The sequence below is a fragment of the Colobus angolensis genome, unplaced genomic scaffold (genome assembly GCF_000951035.1).
Source record: "Colobus angolensis palliatus isolate OR3802 unplaced genomic scaffold, Cang.pa_1.0 Scaffold26, whole genome shotgun sequence".
NCBI classification, from domain to species: domain Eukaryota; kingdom Metazoa; phylum Chordata; class Mammalia; order Primates; family Cercopithecidae; genus Colobus; species Colobus angolensis.
This window is the reverse complement of record NW_012115821.1, coordinates 6721349-6745464: the sequence shown is the minus strand read 5'-3', so window position 1 is coordinate 6745464 and position 24116 is coordinate 6721349. Positions and strand designations below refer to the sequence as shown.

The 24116-nt window shown below is 40.5% G+C and overlaps 1 protein-coding gene across 2 annotated transcripts in view; it reads right to left on the bottom strand.

Annotated features, from left to right (window-relative positions):
* MAGI1 (membrane associated guanylate kinase, WW and PDZ domain containing 1) overlaps positions 1-24116 on the bottom strand; it is a 275228-nt gene that overhangs the window by 27974 nt on the left and 223138 nt on the right. For both annotated transcript variants that reach the window (XM_011947180.1, XM_011947179.1), the window contains exons 12-16: positions 20083-20114; positions 9794-10010; positions 5782-5865; positions 2165-2256; positions 511-703 (exon numbers count right to left, since the gene is read on the bottom strand). In XM_011947180.1, coding sequence (XP_011802570.1) covers positions 511-703; positions 2165-2256; positions 5782-5865; positions 9794-10010; positions 20083-20114 — 618 coding nt within the window. The remainder of the gene's footprint in view (positions 1-510; positions 704-2164; positions 2257-5781; positions 5866-9793; positions 10011-20082; positions 20115-24116) is intronic.

The following is a 24116-nucleotide window of genomic DNA, read 5'->3' as shown; positions in this document are numbered from 1 at the left end:
GAAGAAGGAATCAAAGCTGACCTAGAACTGGCTGGCTCTACAACCTTCTTGTAGAAATAAAAAAAAAATCTTGGTTTAATACATAGGACAGTAAGAAATCAGTAACTTTTTTATGAACTTATTTTTTGCACAAACCCAATTTTTGTTCTCTTGATATGAAGCTACAACTCTTCTGACTTTCATAATGACCTCATTTGTTGAGGATTATCATCAAATGAAGAGGATGGCTAAGTTCTGATTTGCAAGGAGATAGAAGGGAAGTAATATATATTCAACAAGCCTTCCTCTGGAAGACTTTGTTGAACATATGCAAACGGCACATTAAAGTACTTTAGAATGACAGTAATTTTTGCAGGGTTTGAGAGAAGCAAGCCATCTGGAAATTCTGAGCTTGATCACATTTGCAAACATTTGCTAAAATAGACGCTCAAGGAGGCAGACACAGGAAGGAGGCCTTTTCTGTGAATCAAGTGACAACGCACTGTCTGAAGGAATGAATGAAATACATACCCGCAAAAACCACTTTACGCCGCACTGTGAGATTGACGTGGCCTTGTTTGGCAGCTTGTTGCATAAGCTGGACCACAAGCTGGTGTGATTTTCCAATTACTGGCGTCCCATCTACACAGATTAATTCATCTCCAGACCTCAGGCGGCCGTCGGTATCAGCAGCACCCAGTGGTACAATGTGACCAATATAAATCTGTTGAATAATTGAACGATGGATGAAACACTTCTCTCCTACATTTACTGTGACATCAATGGCCTTCACATCTCTGGGAACAATTCATTCATTCATGTCTGCAGCCATGCCACAAACATTTATTGAGCACCCACTGTGTACAAGACATTGTGCTAAGTATTGCCACAATTATTAAATGGTGGAAAGAATATTTCTTGCTTAGTTTCCAGATGTTTATCTGTGGCCTATTGACAACTCACTCTTTCTTTTTCTCCTCTGCAGATATAAATCACTTTTCTCCCTTCATCGTACAACCTATTCTTCTTTCCGAGCTACCTAAAAACTCTCTTTCCATACAACTCTGATAATAAAATTTTAATATTACTTTTATTTAAGAGTCTAGCATCATGCCTAGGAACAGGGAATATGTAATAAATACTCTTAGATGAAGGAATGAATGAAGCAAAAGTTGGTTGGACATCTCCATTTTCGAAGTCTTTTAGCACCTGAAAGCAGAGCATTCTTTATAGTTAGTGTCTTGCTGTTATATTTGCCATTCACTAAACCTTAGCTAGAATACTTGTGCCTGCCTTGCCTTTCCAGCAGACAATAATGCTATAGTTACCTTTACGTGGCATTTATAGTTTGCAAAGAACTTTGACAAAATAGTTGCTAAGAACATGGATTCGAGTCAGACCTTATTTGTCAGTCCCTCCGTTTGGTAGCTCCGTGATCTTGGGCAAGTTGCCTTTCTTTTTCTTAATGTGAAAACGTGATAAACTGGTGGGTTTGATGGATAAATGAGAGAATGTATGTTAAGAGCCTTTAGCACAGAACCTGGCACATAGTAAGCGCTCGATGAATAATGGCTGTTATTATCACAAGGAAATTAACAATACCTATTTTAGTTTTCTTTTCTTCCTTCAAAAGAACCCTGTTATGTTATTCTAAACTTATTCCAAAATGGAGGTCACTGAGATCCAGGGAAGTTCAATGTTTCTTGACCCTTACTCAGGTTTCTTTCTCAAGTTTTGTAAAGGCAGGGGTCTGACATTCTCCAATCACTGTCTCATAAGGCTTCATGAAATACTCTCTGCACACCAGCAACTCAATATACAAAGCCCAGTACCTGCTGGCAGAGTGAAGGGACCTGGCCAGAAGGACCAGGCCACTGTTATATCAGGTGATGATTATCCTGTTTTGCTTTCTGTTTTTGGCTCCCTTGGGGGAAAGGGGTGGTCTACAGAGGCTGCAGCTGCCACTTTTCATAAACACTCATACAAACTTTTTAGAAAGAATCTAGTCTCTTCTTCCTCAAGACAAACAGTGCTCCACAAAACCCAATGAAAAACCCATACTACTCAAGATGAAAGAGCCAGTGTTGCATCTAGCTGGACAAATCTTGGTGATTTGTCATTGTTGCCAATTTGCTTTGAAGCCTTAGAAAAATATGCTGGGGAGAGAGACGAGCAAAAGACTCACAGGTTCCCCTGGTTCATTTCCACCCAGAATCCTAAATCCAAATCCAGTCTCTTTTCTCCAGAGGAAGATATCCTGTTCCTGGTAATCTGGAACTGCAGAGAGGGGAGAAAAAAGAGATGGATTATTTTTCTGATAAAAGCAGTGATACCTCCAAGATGAACACAGTTGCAGGACAAGAATGGTGGTGCTTGATCAGATGGAAGCTTTTCAATATAGGCAAAGAAACAAAATACTCTGAACAAGTGAAATAACAGAAGACATAGGGATAAAGTAAATAGTGGAAATAGTCACTGAGCCCTAAAGTTCTTCAAAGGACTCATCACTGTTTGATAATTCTGAATCAACCCCAAGCCATAATCCGTAACTACAAATAGTCAGCATTAACTGCTTTCCTCAGTATTCTTGCAAGGGGAATTAAGTAAATTAAAAGTATGATGTGCCACACCACAAAGCAGGTGACCATGTCCAAGAAGAGAACTCAGACTAAGTCAGCGCCACCTCTGAAGCTGGCTCTAAGGATTCTGAAGTCATGTTAAGTCACCAGATGTTTCCTCTGCTAGAGGATGAAAGAGAACAGCTTGGTTTAAACAGACTTTCTGATTTATCTTTAAGTCACTTTCTTCTTCCTTAAAATAATTAAGACTAGCAATGCTAATAATTTGTTAGATCATTTTTGCCAAAAATTACTCTCAAACATCCTAGTATTTCTGCATCCAGTCGGCCCTCCATATCTGTGGGTTCTGCTTCCTTAGATTCAACCAATCACAGATAGAAAATTTGTTAGACCTACAATGGTTTTAGCTGTGATGAATACGTAGAGATTTTTTTTTCTTGTCGTTATTCCTAAGTAATACAGTATCACAACTATTTACATGGCATTTGCATTGTATTAGATGTCATAAGCAATGCAGAGATGATTTAAAGTATATAGGAGGAGGTGGGTGCAGTAGCTTACAGTGGCAATCCCAGCACTTTGGGAGGCCAAGGCGGGTGAATCGCTTGAGCCCAGGCATTTGAGTCTGGGCAACATAGTGAGACCTTGTCTCTACAAAAAATAAAAAATGGGTCAGGTGTGATGGTGTGTGTCTGTAGTTCTAGCTACTCAGGAAGCTGAGGTGGGAGAATCGCTTGAGCCAGGGAGGTTAAAACTGCAGTGTGCCATGACTGCCCTAGTGCACTCCAGCCTGGTTGACAGAGTGAGACCCTGTCTCAAATAGATAAATAAATACATAAACAACAAACAACCAAATAATATAGGAAGGAGTGTGTGTGTGTGTGTGTGTTCCACACAAATATTATGCTATTTTCTAGGGATTTAAGCATCTATGGATTTTTATAACCTTGGTGGGGGATGCAGGTATCCTGAAACCAATTCCCGGCAGATACTGAGGGATGACTGTACAAAGTTTATTAGGATTTCAATACTATTACCAAAATCAGCCAGGTCTCCAAATCCTTAAGATCAATGGTGATGACAAAAGGTCTATATTAATGAATCATATATCTCATTGCCAAAATGGCTGATTTACTCTAGAATTTGCCTATGATATTTCAGCATTAAAAGTATTAATTCATTTTCCAATAACTTGGTATTTTACTTTCAATGCTCAGTAATGGTCCAGGGCTTTAAAATGAGTATCTTGTTTTTTAAAAGAAATGTAATTTCCATGAGAAAATACTTACTATACATGAAATTGTTCTATACACCACTCTGTTACTTCACTAAAGTAAAAGAGGGTTATTTCTATTTAATTCTTACTTAATATTTTAATGTATACATTGGGTGTTTTATGACCTATAAAATGACGTATCTTTTATTTAAAGGGAAAAAATTATGATTCAGTTGCAATGAATCCTAAAGGAGATTTTCAAACGCTGTAGTGCATACCTTCTTATTTAATTAACTGGATTTGGGGCTGAAGGAAAGTGCAGGCCTGAGAATTTAATTCTTTTCTTCTCCAGTTTTATACAACGGAATAGGGAAGAAGGTGGATGTTTAGATTTTAGGTTGGCGAAGTGATGTCCCTTATTAGTGATTCACCCACAAACTTAAAACGTATAGTGAATGAATACACCAACAGACAAGAAACCAAATGACCAGTAAGTACAAGTCAGAGGAGTTTGAATCTGATCTTTTTACTTGAGCTATCTCAGTGCCAGGGTTGTAAATGGGTGCTTTCTATCCACTGCTTTTATTATAATTGCTGAGGCTAAGCTGCAAAATACCCAGAACATGGAGCTAAGCTACAGCACAGGACTCCCATAAACACAATTTGAGAGTAATATTTTCTTGAGCACGCTAAGGTAACAATATTTTCTTTCTGTTCGAGTAGCTGGCTAAAGGATATTTGCTGTAATAGCCTCAATGAAACAACAAATTAAATCAAGTTGTGTCTCCGTCTTTGGTTCACTCAAGCAGGAGGATTATTACCGAAACAGACCACTGGTGCTGTCCAGCCAGCACTGGGTTCCTGGCAGAGTCTGTTTTAGGTCTGCTGAGTGTGTGGCCTTTCTGGGAACAACGAACGAGCCTCTGCAGAGACTTCCAGCCCAGATCCATTTTTCCCAGCATCATTTAACACCGGAACATTTGCCCATCCTACAGTGACACCAAATGTAACAAGTTTCTGCCAACTGTTGCTCATTTAGGTGTGACCTGGCACGGTATGGGAGGTTGTGGCCAACAGATTTAGCCTTATCACACCGTTTAGTCCACATGAAAAAAAAAAAAAAAGCTTCATTTCCTTCTGAGAATCAGTGGGAAAATGGCAAATTTATTTAAAGGTTTTCTGTTGAAAAGGAAGATGACCACTGACACTAGGGATGTTAAAGACACAACAGTGAGCCAGAAAACACAGATATAAACATCGACACACAGACATGTTACAAAGAAAGTCTTCTGCTACTTCAATTTTGGCATTTTAACAATTCTACTCTTCTACCAACTAAATGCCATTTACCCCAATATATAACTTTGGCAATAAATCAGTACTGAAACACATTATGGGATTATGAAATTTCTCTCTTCTGTGTCCTCCGAGGCCACCTCTTCTTAGAGGCATTGAAGTTTCTAAACTACTTCCCCTGAAATGGTTTCCTTCCTTACTTCAGGCAGATTTTATTGCAATTAAGTTTTTAGGTGGCAGTAAGGTAGAACCATTTTTCTGATATTAATATCACTTTTTTTTGAGTGAGGTTAAATCAAATAGAGCTAAGAAAACCTTGTTCAGTTTTCATTTGTAAGCCCTTGCATATGAACAATTTCTGCAGTTAGTCTCCTTTTGGTAATGTCAGTGACAATTCAATAAAGCAGTCAAAAGACTTCCTTTGATAATTAGAGAGAATGGAACCACCAGGTTTGCAGAGAAACTTCCTGGTGTCTCCATTACTACAGACATACTAACACATTTCCAGACTTGACAAGGGCATGCAAAACCCTTTTTATTCCATCTTGTCTTTGGTTTGCGTTTGGTCAACAAGAGCTCCAAGGCACTTCCCTTCATGCACCTCTTTTCTTCCTTCTCTTTTCTGAACTTCTCCCCAGGCCCCCAGACCAATGAGAACATCAAACAAGATGAATGAAAATGGAGAGACAAAAGTTTTCAGCAGATCCTTACTCGGACATTCTCCAAAATTCGTGGAATTGATTTCTCTTTCTCTCTCACCCTTGCTCAATCCCGATGCAGGTGAAGGTGACATGGCTGGAATATTAATTTCACAATTTTGCAAAGCTTAATGTACATTCTTTCTCTTAGTTCACTTTAATTTAGTTTTGACTCATAAGGAACAGGCAGTTCAGCTTTCACAATAAAGGTTATGGCTGTTATTTTAAAAGACCATAGTTCGATTCCATTTTTTTCTTTCTTTTTTTTTTCACAGTGCTTTACCTGTCAAAAAGCTAGAATTTACAATTGCACCATTGAGAGTTTCCTATAACTCCTATTACCATCTTAAACTCTCCTTATTTAATGACACTCTAAAGTACACATTCTTGATTGGCCTTACTTCAATCATGGTTTGTCTAAACCCTTATTGCTTTTGGAAAAATTTAAGTATATTTGTGCTACCATTAAACTACAGCATTTATTCAAAAGTGTATCAACTTCAGGATGAAATTCATTCTTGTACTAATATCTGTTCAGGTGAATTCTAAGCATTTCAAGCCAGAACAGTCTTATATTTAGAGATGCAAATCAATGGATCTATCAGAGAACTGAACAAACACACAAATACTGTCATAATAGCTCTTAAAATCTGGAGGTACACCCAAGCTTCTTAAGCTTACTATGATAAAGAAGCTCAATTGCCACTTCCAAACTTGTAAGCATGTCCCTCCAAGGCAAGACAGATTTACAATGTTGGTTAATAGGACAGTTTTGAACTTTTTCTTCCAAACTATATAGTGAACAGGCAAAGTCTCAACTACAAGCCTTATAATTTATTTTGTAGTAAATGCTACTGGATGTGATCTGATTCTCCTAAACATTTACTAATAAGACTGCATCACTGTCGTTTTTAAGATATGCACAATTCTAGAGAAACTATAAAACAGGCAACATGGCTTTTAAAGGACTTCAGTGCTCATCTTTGTTTTTAATTAAACATTGAAACCCTTCAAAGGGATTCATGAACACATGTGTAATTCAGACTGATTCATTCTAATACTGCTGCCTTGAGAGATGGCCATATCAAAAATATGGTACATTGCAACAAATTTAGACCATGTGAAGGAATGCGATCACAGATTGTGTTAATCTCCACATTGCCCCTAATAATAAAAGAAAAGAAAAAGAACAATGTATTTCCAACAAAAAGAGGGTAATATGGCACAGTTAAGCTGCTGTTGCTGACTTCAATTTTCCTGTTTTTCCTGGAGTACTCTGCTCATTTTACTGTCTCGGGGAGAAGGGGCAGGGAATCACATCTAACAAGGCTATACACTTTTTTCTCTTTGAAAGACAAGATACAAAACAACCTAAGGGAATGGCAGGAACTGATCTGAGATAAAGAAAAACACTGATTCAAAGACAAGATTGATGCAGGTTCATTCCTAGGTGCTGTGAACATAAAATCTGTGACAGATACTGAATAATCACCATGGGGGCCAGGGGGAGGTCTCATCATTATCCTCATTTAGTAGTGAGGAAGAAATCAATGTGAATCTTAACATCAATTAGGTTGCTACTATCTATCAGTCAACTACAGAGCCTCCAATTACCAAAAAGGAATAGATTCCCATTTGTGCTGCTCTATCCGATTCCTCAGATGTTAAAGAAAGTGAAGGAACAAAACTGGCAATCTGAATATTTCTTTTCTTTTCTTTTTTGAGACAGAGTCTCACTCTGTCACCTAGGCTGGAGTGCAGTGGCATGATCCTGGCTAACTGCAAGCTCCGCCTCCCAGGTTCCAGTGATTCTCCTGCCTCAGCCTCTCGAGTAGCTGGGACTACAGGCACACGCCACCACACCTGGCTAATTTTTGTATTTTTTAGTAGAGACGGGGTTTCACCATATTGGCCAGGCTGGTCTCCAACTCCTGACTTCATGATCCGCCCGCCTAGGCCTCCCAAAGTGGTGGGATTACATGAGTAAGTCATGATGCCTGGCCCCAGATATTTCAGTCTGGCTGCCACCTGAGCAATTTCAGGACTTACAGCAGCTGGCTATGGCCACATTACATATTTTTTCTTATTTTTTTTTCCTGGTGAAAACTTTTTTAGAAACATTTGATTAGGTCAAATTCTTAAGAAAATTTGCCACCACCAGGGTAAAAATGGCATTTGAGCAAGAGCCTTCTATTAAACGGATGTTTTAGAATTATCCTGTCAACCCATGATGCCCCTGCCAGCCATTCAGAATGCAATTCATTTTATCATGAAAAGATTCATACAGGAAAACTCAATCATAGATGTGTACTGTATTGAGGAAAGCAGGAGCTTGGTCAATAAGGCAATATCTCAACATTAACTGAAGTCGGGCCATTGATTGGATGAGCCACATGCTTAGAGAGAAATGTGGAGGGAATGTGAAAACGCTCCTCTTTACAAACATCTCTTAAACGGTTTACTTCAGTGAAATCACTACAATGAGTGAGGAGACACAATGAGGACAGAATCTGGTTCCTGGTTAGCATCCACTGCATACGAGGTCATTCCAAATGGAACTTCATTTCCTTTAGTCAGGCCTCGGGGGTACTTTAGGGGTATCTTTCTAGTCCAGCAACTAAAGTAAGTCCCTGCTCAAATCAGTGGGCTTTTTGTCAGCAGAGTGAACTTGTAGCCAAAACAGCCTATTTAATTCCATGCATTGTGGTAGTAAGAAGGCAGTAATATTTATCCCTTGAGGAGGAAAAGGATAGAGCCCTGAGCGACTCCTAACATTTGATAACCAGCAAGACTCCAGGCTCACCTCTGCCTCCAAACTGCTGAGTATGACTCAGTGGACTGACCAACTTTCCTCCTCAGACAAGGATGCTGGCCTCACTGCCCCATTTTGCTTGGTCACAGAGAAGTTGACTTTCAGCATGTACTTCGGCTGGCAAAGGAAGCACAGCACAGCCAAGTCTGTGTGGTGGACAGGAGGCCAGGGCCCCACACCTCACACAACCTCTCTGCCATGACTCTTGATGTCCCTGCTGAGCAGTGACCACAGTTGCAGCTAGAAATGAAACCTGTGCTGAGGGGAGGATGAGCACTCTTCACTCTTCACTCTTCCAGCTTCTCTCAGACCCTTCAACAAACCGAATCTCCACCGTCACACCTCTCCCCTACCCCATACCAAAAAGAGAAAATGATGTATCTGTCCTTCACAGCTGCCTCACCCTGACCAATTATACTCATAAGAAAACATCAGAAAACAGCGACCCAAGAACAACAACAACAACAACAACAAGAAGCAGTTTGCATCGCCTAAAATTAAGGCATTTTAGGAACTTCCATTGGTAAGATAAATGAGTATTATTTATGGCGAATAGTTTTTGGAAATCATTTCATAAGAAAAAGTAAGACATTAAACATGAGAGTGATATTATGTTTATATGAGCCAAGAAGTTACAAAGTATACTATCACTAGCTCGTATTTATAGAAAAGGTAAAGCACTGGATAAGTAATTAAAGCACAACCACTCACTGCTATTGTTTTTTCCTTCTTGTGGGGAATGTTTAGAGAGATTATAATGGTTAAAAAAACAGTATTTTTGAAAATCAAGAGACCACTTAAAAAGCATTTAATTTCTTCTCATTAGCCCTACAATCCCAGTCAATCATATTTAAGTTCTACTGCATATCGGATTTGTGCTCAGAGCACATCACAATCTCCACTCAGAGAATTAATGAGACAGCAGCTCTTATCTACCATTCCTTTTAACTGAAGGGAGGAAAAAAAAAACCCATTTTCACCCAGGGCATTTATTTGATAACCATCCACTTCTACCCCCTCCCCAGACTGAAGGCATAGTGGAGCCTCCATGGATAGTCAGCAGAGTCCACTCCCTTGGCCATACTTTTGCCTCTTGTGGATTTCACTTTATCCGGTTTACATACTGCAACGCCTCTATTTTCAATAACCTTCAAGAGAAAGGTAGAGCCCTGTGGAGGGGTCAGGGTAAGACAGAGGCCAGGATGCTACTCACGTCGGTTTTCATACATGCTCCTGGACTGGGCCCAGATTTTAAAAGGATCTGGTTTTTTCTGGCCAGAGCTGTCAGTTTGATCTGGAGCTTGGGCCTCTGTAGGTGGGAACTCGGGGAGCACCTGTGTGCTGTGGCTTGGGGATGCTGTGTGCAGGCTCCGGTGGCTGGAAACACTGTGCTGAGAACTATTCTGGCTGTCTTTCCTTTCCAGTGGTTGCTGAAAGTAAGCAAGTGAGAGGGGCAAGAAGAAAAGATTATTATTGGTTCTCTGAGTGGGTGTTTTCCACCAGCTTGTCTTTGTTTAGCACTTCTGTATACACATACATAAGTATATAAACAGTATTTTGGCTCCCACCTTTCTCCAGCTAATGCTGAATGCAGATAAATCCCTAGGTGACTGGCAAACAGCGGGGTGGGCCAGATAGAAAGACATAATCATAACCCATACTGTTCTCTGGGTTATAGTGGAAAACAAATCCGATATTCATCACAGGTTCTCAGCTAAGATGCTATGCTCGTTTATTGCAAGATGGATCAGTTTTAACATCCTCATTTTCACAAAAATATGTGACACCAAATACCATGAGTGGTTTACGATAAGGCTATAATATCCAGAAGAAATATAATCAGGACTAAAGATGCTCCTCAGGACTCCATGTCTTGTATCTTTTACTAATGAAATACCCAATTCCTCTCTAAGAGTTTGCTATCCATTCTTTTCGACTGTTTAAAAAAAAAAAAAAAAAAAAACAGAGGTCAGATCTTTCAAAAATCATGCCTAGCATTATATGTTTACTGGTATTTCTATGTGTATAAATTACTAATATATGAAGAACTTCAATACTTCTTAGCTAATCAATTTTGCAAGCATTACACTTCACCTCTTAAACTGCGGATAGTACTGTTGGTTGAAAACCATGATCAAACTTTGTATATGAGTTGACCTCCGGGGGTCAGCCTTCTTAGATTTGCAACTTCTCCAAAGTTCAAGTATTATAATATTCAAAGGGGAAGAGTTCCATTTAAATTTCAAATGAATAACTAAGTCCTTGTTCATTAAAATCTGCTCAGCAAAGACCCTTCTCATTTTACGAAATGCTCTGTTAGAATGGCTAATGAATGGAGAGTAAGACCTAATGGAAAGGAAAATGGTGGGTAGAAGAGAAAATAACTGTAGTTCTTATTTTCTCCAATAAAAGACTGTGGTAATCTCAGGTGTTTAGCATTCCCTATTCAAAACAAAAAAATCCTGCAGTCATGCCTCATACACCATAGACACCGTATCACTATACTTATCTGATTTAAAGCACTGTATGGGGTAGAGGACAAGAAGGGGCTCTCCCTTCACTCTTATAGATCCTGTAGAGCTCGTGGTTTTAAACTACTTTATAAGAGCTTTGACCTTGAGCATTCTAGATCCCTGAAGTTCTTTACAGAGCCCATATCTTCCACTGGGTGTTGCGATCAATCCTATCAAGACCATTTTTCCTTGCTGTCTCCCCAGGGATCCTTCATCTTTCATTCCCCTGGAATTCTGCTGGAAATTTGCAAGGTCCTTTCACTTAATTCTCAGGTCCATGTACTTCCTCTACTTCCAGTCCTTGCTTTGAAACAAGTATCTGAAGAAAGCCCAAAGAGGACAAAAACTTCATTTGCTCTTGACTATTACAGATTTGAATGCAGATAGTGGCAAGGATTCAAAATTGAGAACAAATGGACAAGTAGTTAATGAAGGCAAGATAGACCATTTAAAATTGCACTTGGTGTGCCTGTGGGAGAAATTTGAGGACCATATTCTAAGCTACCCTGAAAGTCTTGGGAAAACTGTATGAGAGGCTTAATTCACTCCAATTCAAGGGGAAAAACACACTGGTGTAGATGCCAGGAAAACATGCTGATGTTTGGGTGGGAACAAACACCATCATAACCCCATGTCACTGTTTTTCTCTTCTGAGGCTCAGCTCAGATTTGGTTGTCATTCCAAAGAGTTGATAGAACCTGGCTCTGCCAACTTCAACAGTTTCTCCTCCAACAGTGAATTCAGCTCCCAGGGCCAGAGTCAAAAAATGTAAATGATGGATACCATATCCATTTCCTTCTGTATGCACATGGGAATGTTGTTTTTTTTTGTTTTTGTTTTTTTCCCTCTCTTCAATATGGTCTTTACAAGGGTCTTGATTATAAACAACCATATATAGCATCGGCCCATATTTTGTGTGAACATACATAACAATGCATAGAGAAAATGGGATTACGGGTGGAGTTTTTCCCTCTGATCATTATACTTTCCCATATTACCTACCTTTTTTATTTTTATAGTGCACAGAGAATACTTTTTATAATCAAGACAAAATTTAAAGTCATTTTCATTTCAAAATGAACCTTGGTAAATAGAATTAATGGGAACTGCTACTTCCTATTTTTTTACATTTTAGTAATGTTTTACTTTTGTTCACCTCTGAAGGGGGAAGATATTTGAAATGTAAAAGCAAAAAACTCAATAAAAGAACCACTGCATTTACCTGAGAGTGGCATACCTCCCTTCAAAGGACCACTCTCTTTTGGTTCCTCAAATTAGTAGATGCCAGATTGATTGCAGGGCCGACCTATAAGCACTAAATTCCGACCCTGGAAGCTCTGGTCTCCTCCTCGTGTCAAAACTACTCTTCACAAAGGTGCGCACACTGCAGGATTACCTGCAGGAAACAGCCTTGTGCTGCTGCTGCTTTTGTAGGGTTATTTGCAGTTTCTGTTCCATTGTCTTCTTGGGCCATTACCCCCTGAAGACTAACTCAAACCTTTTCCATTTGATCCCTCTTCCTGAACTGGAGAGAAATATCCTTCTGGCATCCCTGACCCACTGAGAAAGTCTGATAAAAGCACTGGACCTGTATCCCAGAGAAAATGCGTATGTGCTTTTACATACATACCTGTACACGCGTGTGCAGAGATTCAGCATGTTACATCATGGGTTTCTGAAACCCTCTCATGTCTGTCCCAGTATAACAAATCCCTGACATGGAAGACCTAGATCTCTTACGTTTAACTGAAGAGATGGTTCCATCAGAAACAGAGAGTGCAAATGAAGTCTACTGGAAACACTGGGGCCATTTTTCAAATTATAACACCCTTTTTCACCTCCCCAGTAAATGACTCATTTAGGTCCAATTTAACACCAAATGACAGACACAATCTGGAATGAGTTTGCAAAACTGCCTCTCGGTCAAACTGCACCTCTGAGTCTCTTTTAAATGCCATCTAAACTTTATACCTCAAATTGGAAAATAAAAGTAAAGGAGCATCCTGAGAATGTGCTCGAAAAACTGTGCCACCACTCATCTATCTCTAACTGACATATATAAATGGCACACTAATGGGCTAAATACACGATAATCTGGAAGCTTTTGGGATGTTCTCCCTGCTAAGACTTAACCTCACTCTATGTTCCTTCTCAAGTTCAATTATGAAAACTCATTAATTTGAAGATACATTCTGTAATTTAGTATCTTGTTGGCACTCTGGATTTTTTAAAACTATGCTGTGGGTGTGGGGGGAGTTTGAAGTATTTTTTTTTTTTTTTAATTTTCTGTGAGCATGCTGATCAGCTATGAGGTTGTCCTTTATCTGGTTAGAGCCCAGAATTGTCCAGGAAAAAAACCACGTTTATATATCTCCCAAATTAAAGAAAACTTGTATGCATTTTCAGTAGTCTGGATCACCTCCTAGAAGAGTAGGGACACGAGAGTATGTTCACTTCTGAACTCTTTATGACACAGGATCAGATTTGCATTTAATGAGATTGCATTTCACCTCATTTTCCTAGGTGAGACACTAGCCCAAAGACAAGTAGCTGTAGTTAAAGGTATACTTTTAAGTCTGTTAACGAAACCCTGTGCATACTAAGAACATGGAAAAATGGAAAAATAGTACACCAATGATATAACATCCCTCCTAAGTGGGCTGCCCTACCTGCAATAGATTTATTCACTTAACCCAATAAATACATAGGATCACCTGCTGTGTGCCAGATACTGAGGGAAACAACATGTAAACAAGGAATAGATGGTACCTGAGCTCTTGAAATTTATCCCTGGGTAGGTATCCAAGTGTGTGTATATGTAGTGTGTGTAGATGAATATTAATCAAATATAATATATTGATAGCAACACACTGCAATGTCCTTTAGAAAGGTGATAAAGAGAGGACTCTGGAAGAAATCTATTAACAGAAAGAGAAGGCTGGGCATGGTGGCTCACACCTGTAATCCCAGCACTTCGGGAGACCGAATAACACAGATCCCTTGAGGTCAGGATTTCAAAACCAGCCTGACCAACATGGTGAAACTCCGTCTCTGCTAAAAATACAAAAATTACCCAGGTGTGGTGGCATACACCTGTAATCCCAGCTACTTGGGAGGCTGATGCACGAGAATCACTTGGAAAGGTGGAGCTTGCAGTGAGACGAGATCACACTACTGCACTCCAGCCTGGGTGACACAGCAAGACTCCATCTCAAAAAAAAAAAAAAAAAAAGAGGGTGTGCTAAGTGGACTTTCTGAACAAAAACGCTAGTGTGGCACAGCAAGGGAGGGTGGCCTGAGAGGAACTGGGAGGCCACATAATGCATGAGCCCTGTGGGCTACGTAAGGAGTTTGGGTTTCATTCTTAGTTTCAAGAGGGGGAATCCATTAATGAATTTCAAGTGGAGATGTTCCAAGAGCCAACATGTTTCCAGAAAGTTTGGTGTCACTACTGGGTGGTGAATGGATTGGTGGGGAATAGGAATGAATGCAGAGAGGCCAGTCAGGAAGCCCCAGCTGCAGTCAATGTGGGGACCTAAGGTGGGCAATACCAGGGTAGCTGGAGTTATCCAGGAAAAGAACAAGTGAGGTCAGAAGACACTTTGGTGCCAAATTCAACAGGGATTGCTGACAGACTGAATGGAGGAGGCTGAGGAGCAGGAGAATGGAGGGGACAGGAGAGAAGGGAGGTGAAGAGGATCACCAAAAGGAGGAGAGCTCAGAAACAAGGATATCCACCCACCACATCTCTAGTGTGAGTAACTGGTTGAGAAGGGGTCCCATATATTAAGATAGAAATTTCCAACGCTAACTGTTGTCACTATGCTGATATTTTTGAAGCAAGAGTCTTATTGCTGAGTCTCAATTCATAGCCAGCTAGGAATACGGAAATGGGCTCAATTTTTAAAATTCCATAAAGGTCTTTGGCCACATGTTGACCATGAACCTGTATCACAAGACCTTTTAAATTAAAACTGTACCAACCTCTCTGAAATGAATGATTCCCTTACTTACTGTCAGGCCAGGGAAATTGGGAAGACATAATGGTTTTTATAAATGGAAATGGGAAGAAAAAATCAACTCATCAGTATTTCCCAGAATGATTTCAAAATGTACGTACTTATAAAGTGAACTGAAAATATTTGCTTGGAAGAGCAAATGAATACAGACAGCACTTAGGAGCTTACATGATGAAAAGAATTCATGTGGCTTAAAAATGACAAATCGATCCATTTTAAAGCAAAATTATTTACAGTTCACTTATCTGCCAAGAGCGAAGGCTACTGCAGCGATTTACATGGACAACAGGAAAAACTCCAAGTGCTGATGAGGTATTAGGCCAATGTCATTAAAGGTTGTATGAAAATCAGAGACTCGAATCCAAGCCAATGCAGAGGATGGTCCTTCTTTTTGTTTATTTCTTTTATCATTTATGGGTCTAAGTCAAATGATTTCTTCCAAAAAGGTGGGTGAGAGGAGTTAATGGAGAAGAAAAGGCAGGCACTGACTGGATATGAAAATGGATTCTGGTTCACACTGCATGTCTTAAAGGAATGTAATACAATGGCAAAGTCCATCTTCCAGGGTTCCAAAAGGCAGAGAAGGGGAGTTGCCATGGGAAGTGAGAGGCAAGGAGACTGACTTAAGTGATCCTATGCCTTTACCCATCTACTACTCTCACCGCTTCTTCTTGTAGGCTGTAGAAGCTTTGATGGGATCAATCATCATGCTGGTTGTCACCCAGGAGGCATTAGGGAAAAGGAAGACAGGTGCCACACAACTGGGTGAGTCTGAGAAAGAGGCAGGGTACATAAAACGGAATGATCTAGACCAGAGTCACTCAGTGTATATGTGTGTAAAAGGAGTATCTCCCTCACATCTCTTAATGACTAGTTTTCAGCAATTTCCTTTAGCATCTCTTGCAGGGGAAAGGGACGGAGAGGATAGTGGAGCAAAAACCTATCCCTGTGGCTACCCTGCAGACAGCTTGCTATGTCTGCTGTAAAGAGGCTGTTGAAGAGACTGCCTCTTCAATGTGGATGGGCACTGGATGCTTTGCCCACCATCCAGGGTCCTCTATATGAAAACTTCTTGTAGGATTTTTTTTTTTTTTTTTTAGGTAAGTAGGAAAATCTTGTATCTTTAGTGAATATGGTACACTTTCTTTCATCTGACAATAAGAGCTGAGTAAAGAACGTGGTTTCCTATGTTGCCTAGGCTGCTGGGGAACTCCAAAGTACTCTACAGCTCAATCACAGCACTTACTCAATCGCGGGTGTTGGCACTTTATGATGACTTATAGGTTATTATAATTAAGAGTGGAATGATTACATTATGTGTGTATTTGGTTCCGTGTTATATTTCTGCTTTATTAATGCTTATCACACTTTAATCCCTACGAGGTGAGGATCTTTGTAGATCTGCCTACTGATGTGGTTATTGTTTCTCCCTCCCCATTTTCATGAGGGCAGGGATGTTTTCTGATTAATTCTTATCAAATATTGGCACTGGGCCTGGCACACATAAAATAATAAATACTTGTTGATGAAATGACTGCACAAACATTTTGGAAATTTGTGACAATGAATCTTTTTTTTTTGTAAGGAGCAATCAATAAATGGTTTGTTTGCAAACTGCAAGAAAAGAGGTGCCATGACCATCTTATTTATTATAGTATTTCCAGCGCTTCACACCAAACCTGATATTTATTGGGTTCTAAATACTAGTTTTCTGAATAATGGATGAATGAATGGATGAAAGATGAATGTGTAGGTGGAGGAACAGATGGATAAATAGAAGATGATAGCTAGGTGCGGTGGCACATGACTGTAATCCCAGCACATTGGGAGGCCAAGATAGGAGGAGCGCTTGAGATCAGCTTGGGCAAGATGGTGAGACTCCTGTCTCTACAAAAAATACAAAAATTAGTCAGGCATGGTGGTGCATACCTATAGTTCCAGCTACTTGGAAGGCTAAGGCAAGAGATTGCTTGGGCCCAGGAGTTCGAGGCTGCAGTTAGCTATGACTGTGCCACTGCACTCCAGCCTTGATGACAAAGTGAGACTCCATCTCAAAAAAAAGAGGGGATAGATGAAGGGAGAATAACTGGGAAATGAATTCATAAGAAAACAGGTGGATACTGACTTAAAATTCAGGGTTTGGTGTGATATTTAGTTTTAAATTCTCATACACAAGATCCTTGTGGGTGATTTAGACTGAGAGTCTCAGTTAAATGAGTTTTCAGTAAGGATGATTAAGTTGGGCCACAGAATCAGTTTCCCAGAGAGGTCTAAAGCCTGACAGAAAATATGTCTTATTTTTGTCTCTGCTACTTGGCAGAAAAATCCCTGATGTTATGAAAGACCAGGTATTAAATTAATGAAATTTTATTAAGATATTGCCATTGTCCCCAATGAGTATATAAACCACAATTTCAACATTTAAACTAAATCTTGCAGGTGAAATTGCTTATTAATAGTAAGCTACAGGGAGTATCCAGGAGAAGAAATGAGATAAAAAAAGATAAGTCCTTCTGTTCTTATAAAAACCCAACTACTTAATTATTGAAAACCTTAAAAAAAAAAAAAAGGTATGAGGGCAAAAGGAAGCTGCCAGTCACATGAGCAAGCCAACATTGTCAGCAGCCTCTAATCAAATAAACAAAACAACCACAACACAACAGTCCTGGGCTAAGACCACTGTGCACATATGCTCAGAGCTATTGCCAAATCTAAGTGAGTCACAACCCAGGTACAATCAGTGTGTTTTTAATTATGCATCCTGCATAATGGACCTTATCTGTCATGATTTGAATGGCTTTCGGGTACCAGGACATCCAGCTTCCCTGTGAATTTCCTCTGACCCCACCAGAAAAATCCCATAATCGTCTGTCTCCCTGGCAGGACATCATCAAAATTCAAACTGGGAAAGGGAAAGCGCTTTTCACCCACCTGTACAGGACTCTCACTGATCACAGATGTTAGCAGCACTTTACATCCAACAGCAGACCTTGGCCAACAGCTCCCAAATTCTGTACAGCAGCTGCCAGTGTGTGCCAGCAATGCTGTGAAAACCCTCATCCCTGTCCTGGCGCAGAAATCAGGTAAGGACAAGTCCCAAGCTGGGGGCTTATTCTTTTCTAGCCCAGCAACACATAACTCTCTTAGCTTGTGGTAATTAACAGCCAGCAGACTATGGGCAAAGCAGTTGAGAGCTTCTTTCTTAGAAATGCAGCCCGAGTAATTGGCTTGCTGCTTGCTAATGACATAGCTTCTGCAAAAATTAACTGTCATAGGGAATTCTCTTAACTGACTTGGTGAATGCAGGTTCAATACTTATTTGATAGCCTTTGAGTTCACCAGGTAATTCCAAAACACTTGGGGGAAGAAGAAATGCAAATGAATTACAAAAATCCTTTTGCACACTAAATTTAAACGGAAGGCAAAATGGAAAAGAACACCTTGCTACTTGACGTCATGCTACCTGTGCAAAACTACTATGTCTCCCTCAGCACACTCCTTGTTAAGACTCCATTCCATGTGGGGTGTGTAAAATAGGCCCATGTATCAATATAGAATGGCTGGGGTGGGGGGGGAAAAAAGGATGGTTCATGTTAACTCAAGCTTATGAGACACATCTTCTGGATTTCCTTCCATTTTTCTGAAGGCAGATGGGTTACTGGCTATGACCAAGGGACAGGGAGACACACATGCGCACATGCACACACTTTGGCATCTTTGTGGTTCCAATGTGGGCACCAACCAGCACTTTTCTGCCTGGACATTAACACACACTGACAAGGAAACCAGCCCTGAAGTCAATATTCCAATCACCACGGCACTATGCCATCAGAATCACATCAACTATTGCAGGTTTTTCTCTTTGGAGAACTTAGGAGTGAGGTTTAAAAATGCAGGAAGCTCCCTCTCTCATCTTAATAAACTTCTGCCTCGTGCTGCCAGGCTTGGAGACAGGTGGAAAGAATTCAGCTGCAGCACCGTAAGCTGCAAAGTTTTCAAGGTTCTCTCCCTTCCCGGATGGCACGAGACTGTACATTTTCCCTCCCCCAAATCTTCTAAAGTACATGGAAACATCCCTCTTTATCCTAATATTAATGAATTGGGAAGCCCCTTCCACCCAGATCAATTTCACAGGCATTGGAGTTCCAGATTTTGAGTTAAGCAGCATTTTAATTTGTCATTAGTGCCCCAGGAGCATAAACCCATACCACCAAGCAAAACACTATAGCCTCTAAGCTATTAGCTAACATGTCAACTAGGTAATGCATCTTCAGGGAAACCAGATTAGAAAAGACAGCAAAACATTGATTTTTTTTTTTTTTAAGAATCCTATACCTGCAGCATAATGCTGCTAAAGCTGGCAAAACAACAAAGGACATTTCCACAGCAAGGAAATGTCTTATTCTCAGTGCTGGGGCACTGAACATTGTTCCATCTGAGCATGGTCACATATATGGGGCAGAGCAATTCTTCCTTAAACCTACAGGCTTTTTATTTTGTAAATAATTCATCCTCTGGCGCCTAAGAAAGCTAAGGGAGAGAATGGGTAGACAAGTGGATGGCTAGGAACACCAGTTGAGAGCAATGCTACTCACGGAGCAGGTGGAGCTTTCTTTTTTTCTCTCCTTCCAAAGGAAACAATGGCATTTGTATCAAGTTAAAATGGCTAAGAAACTCATCCCTTTGAAGGAGAGTTTGGACGCATTTATATAGAGAAGATTTCAAACATGCATTCTTTATCCTGCCTCTGCAGCCTGCCCACAAATCACTATACAGTTAAAGACAAGCCCAAATACCTTCTATAACAAACGGAACCCCAGAACTTAAGAAAATGAGCCCCGGCTCCTGTCTCCCCCATCCACTGTAAAACACATTTAGTGAAGTGAAGCCCCACAGAGTACCCTCCCACCTCCAGCCCCCGACCATCCACCCCAGCCCCAACAAGCACCAAGTAACTGACAAGTCCTTACCGACTTTGGGCTCTTCTTGGGAACTGGCAGCCCTGGAAAAAATGCAACAAGGAGGGGAGGGGGGAAGAAATCATTAGCATATAAATGTTACCTTTTCCTTAAAGAACAATCCCCAGGTGTTCCATGGCAACCTAGCCATCTGCAGAGTTATGTCAGATTTCTCCCCAGCATCGGAGTTACCAGGCTGTTCATATCGAATCAAAGCAGAGGGAGGAGGAGAGCGAGAGGCAGGAGATCTATCTGCATTAGCTATGCTGACTTGTACTGCAGCAGCCTGGAGGCTGGGAAAAGAAATTCACAGACCTCAGCGGCCTGGGAAATTGAACACTTGGACAGAATCTCAAATGCTCTTCTGGATTAAGAGAGACTTAACTTACAATTAAGTCCAGGATATTTCCTTTCCACACGATCCACTTGTCAATTGAAACGGACCAATCAGGACAGAGGAAAGGGTATATATTTAGTTTCAAAGGAGTACATGGTTAAAATTAAAAATTTTTTTTTGGTCTTTTCTTTTTTGTTCCTCTGCCTTTCAGAAGAGGAAATGCTGCTTTATTTGGATGAGCTCAATACCAAAACAAAGACGGATGCTCTTTTGCCAACACAGAATGCTAACGAATGAACACAAATCCAAGTTGGTCTAGGGTCCCCTCTGGATCATCAGCACACGTCTGTCTCGATGTCTGCCAGTTATCCAAGCAACCTCCTACTCACAGCTTGTTGGAAAGGACGGGAGCAGGACTAGCCCCTCAAGAGGGAAAGCATGTCATTTGGGAGTGAAAAAGAAAAATTGCACAAAGCTGAAAGAAAAAGATAGTAATGGAGAAAGAAAGGCAAAGGTGGTCATTGAATCTAGTTGGCTCTTCCAAAACCCTGTCCCCTTAGTGGGAGGGCTGGAGCTGGAAGGGACAAGTGATCTCCCCAATTCTAGGGAAGTGAGGAGCAATTAGGGGCAGACTTATGGGAAATCTACTACCAGGGAAGGGTGCGAAAGACAGGCAAGAAAGGAAAATAAAGCGTATACTGGTGTTTCAAAAGTAATCATTTCTGCAAGCTGTTGCCTCTTTTGATTTTTTTCCTTTGGGCAGCAGTTACAATGCAAAATGCAGATTCTATCTGTATAAAGCACACAAGAGAAGCTTGGGATCTGGTGATGCTGCACTGGAGATTTCAACCTGTTTTTGAAAGTGATTCCTAGGGAGTGTGATGATGTCAACTCTTTTGGAAGTGACTTGTCAAACCATGAGCGATGCTAAGTTCAGCACAAGCAATATGAGGTGAGGCAAGGCAAGTGGGTGAGTAAGGAGGAAGCAGTCCAGATGAGCCTGCAAAGTGCCCACTGGGAGTGAGGCATGATGAGGATTACTTGTGCTAGGAGGCATGGGGGCACTCTCTGGCAAGGTTCCTCGCATCACCAAAATGAGGTCACCATAGAAGTCTGGCTCCCAGACCTTAGAGGGCATAAAGCACACTCGGTAGCTTGTTAGAAATGCAGCAGCCCAGGTCCCACCCTTGGTGGCCGAGAAATCTGCAGTATTAGCAAAAATTCCAGGAGATTCTGATACAGAGAATCCGAGGACCGTATTTAAGGAAACTCTGATACAGTCGAGTATTACTCTTTCAAGTCAGGCAAACTCAGATAGGCATCTGTTAACAAAATGCTTTGGGGCCCTCTCTGTCTCAGTTTCCCCATTTACAAAGTGAACATATTAAGACTCACTTCATAAGATTATTAAGATAATGAAACAAGAGCAAATGTTTAAGAGCCTCCTACCTGGCACAGAGGAGTTGCTCAAATGTCTACACCTTTTTACCTTCCTTGGCTAATTTATGTCATTCAGAAAGGAAGTGGTATGGTTATCTTGCACTAACTAGAGAAAAATCATCTGCTAAGCATATTAAAATATAAAAAAGGTTATAGGAGAAAATAGTTTACCTATGGATACAAATAACTGTGTTGAACAATTTTGATATGTCTTTTTCTTAAAATAATGATCAGGTGCTTTTCTTGACTTATTCATATGATTCCCTTAAGAAATATTATTAGGTTGTATTAGTGTGGGTCACTGTATAAACTTCAAAATTATATATATAAGATGACATCTTTAAATTCAAATTTTCTCTTAATTCAGAGAGACCTTCTTAGTTAACTGGAATCAGCAAGGTTTCACCATAGTTATCTTCTACTGCACTTGACTCTCCCCAGGATCCTATTTGGAAAGAGGCCGGGCGCGGTGGCTCAAGCCTGTAATCCCAGCACTTTGGGAGGCCGAGACGGACAGATCACGAGGTCAGGAGATCGAGACCATCCTGGTGAACACGGTGAAACCCCGTTTCTACTAAAAAAATACAAAAAACCAGCCGGGCAAGGTGGCGGGCACTTGTAGTCTCATCTACTCGGGAGGCTGAGGCAGGAGAATGGCGTAAACCCGGGAGGCGGAGCTTGCAGTGAGCTGAGATCCGGCCACTGCACTCCAGCCTGGGCGACATAGCGAGACTCCGTTTCAAAAAAAAAAAAGAAAATTTGGAAAGAATCCCCCATTAGGTAAGCAGAGTCAGGGAAAATGGTTTCAGTCTACACTCTGCTAATTATTTGTAAGACTGTGGCTGATCTTCAAATCCCTTGTCTTAGGAGCTTCATATACAAAATAAGGGGCATTTTACATTCTCTACTGATGCACATTCAAAGGTGCATTCACAATGATGTTCAGTGCACTACTGTTGGTAGAAAGGAAAACTGGAAACAACTGGAAGTTCTGAAAAACTGTGAGGCAGCCAACCTACAAAGCTAGGTTAAAAGGAATGAGCTGTCTCTACAGGTAACAACAAAATCTTAAAACATAATATTCAGTAAAATGGCACGCTGCAGAATGGCAGGCACAGCAGGAGACAGGTGTTCCACACACTCAAACACACGTGTGCCTTTTGCCCTCCATGAACGTCCACATCAAATGGATAATGGGGATATGTTCAATAGTGCAAGGAGGGGCAAGGATCAGAGGGACTCATTTAAGGAGACTTTAGCCTTATTTAGAATTCTTTTTTTAAGACCAGCATTTTCACATATCACTGAGACAATAAAATACTAATTCAAAAATAAATATTAATTAATTAATTAATTAATGGCCCTTTCATTGTTAACTGCACAAAATCAACCAGTCTGAAGGATATGGGGGTAACCAATTAAGGTTTGTTTCCTCTGAGGAAGTAGTCTATGGAATATTCCAGAAATCCCAGTTCAATTGCCACAACAAACTGTATATTACAACAAATAAGAAAATCTTTGTTTTGCTGGGTGCGGTGGCTCACGCCTGTAATCCCAGCACTTTGGGAGGCTGAGGCGGGCAGATCATGAGGTCAAGAGACCGAGACTATCCTGGCCAACATGGTGAAACCCCGTCTCTACTAAAAATACAAAAATTAGCTTGTGGTGGTGGGTGCCTGTAGTCCCAGTTACTTGGGAGGCTGAGCCAGGGAAATTGCTTGAACCCGGGAGGTGGAGGCTGCATTGAGCTGAGATAACACTACTGCACTCCAGCCTGGTGACAGAGCGAGACATTGTCTCAAAAAAAAAAAAAAAAAAAAAAAAGAACATCTTTGTTTAAAGAGGCATTTGTTCCTCTTTGCTGGCTAGTTGCTGAAAACCTTCATTTTAAAAAGCCACATCTTTCACAGCAGCCCAAAAGCAGGTTACTACCACAAATTAATATTTTAAATAGTCAAAATCAAGAGACTCCACTTGATTGCTTTTTTAAAAAGAAGAACTCAAAGATTTGTTTTAGGCCCACATGGTCATTAAATCTTAAAATCTAATACATATGAATGCTGGAAAAACCTTATTACAATTTATAATTTATTTTAGCCCAAACTATTTGATGGATTGAAAACAGCTGGGAGACCTAACAGAAAAGACTCAAAAGGTCACTGCTTGACATGACAGAATGCTCCAAGACCTATCAAAGGAGATAGCACGTATGTAACTGGTTAACTGCAGACATGTCCCTACCAGCCAGGCTGCAGGAAGCAACATCATC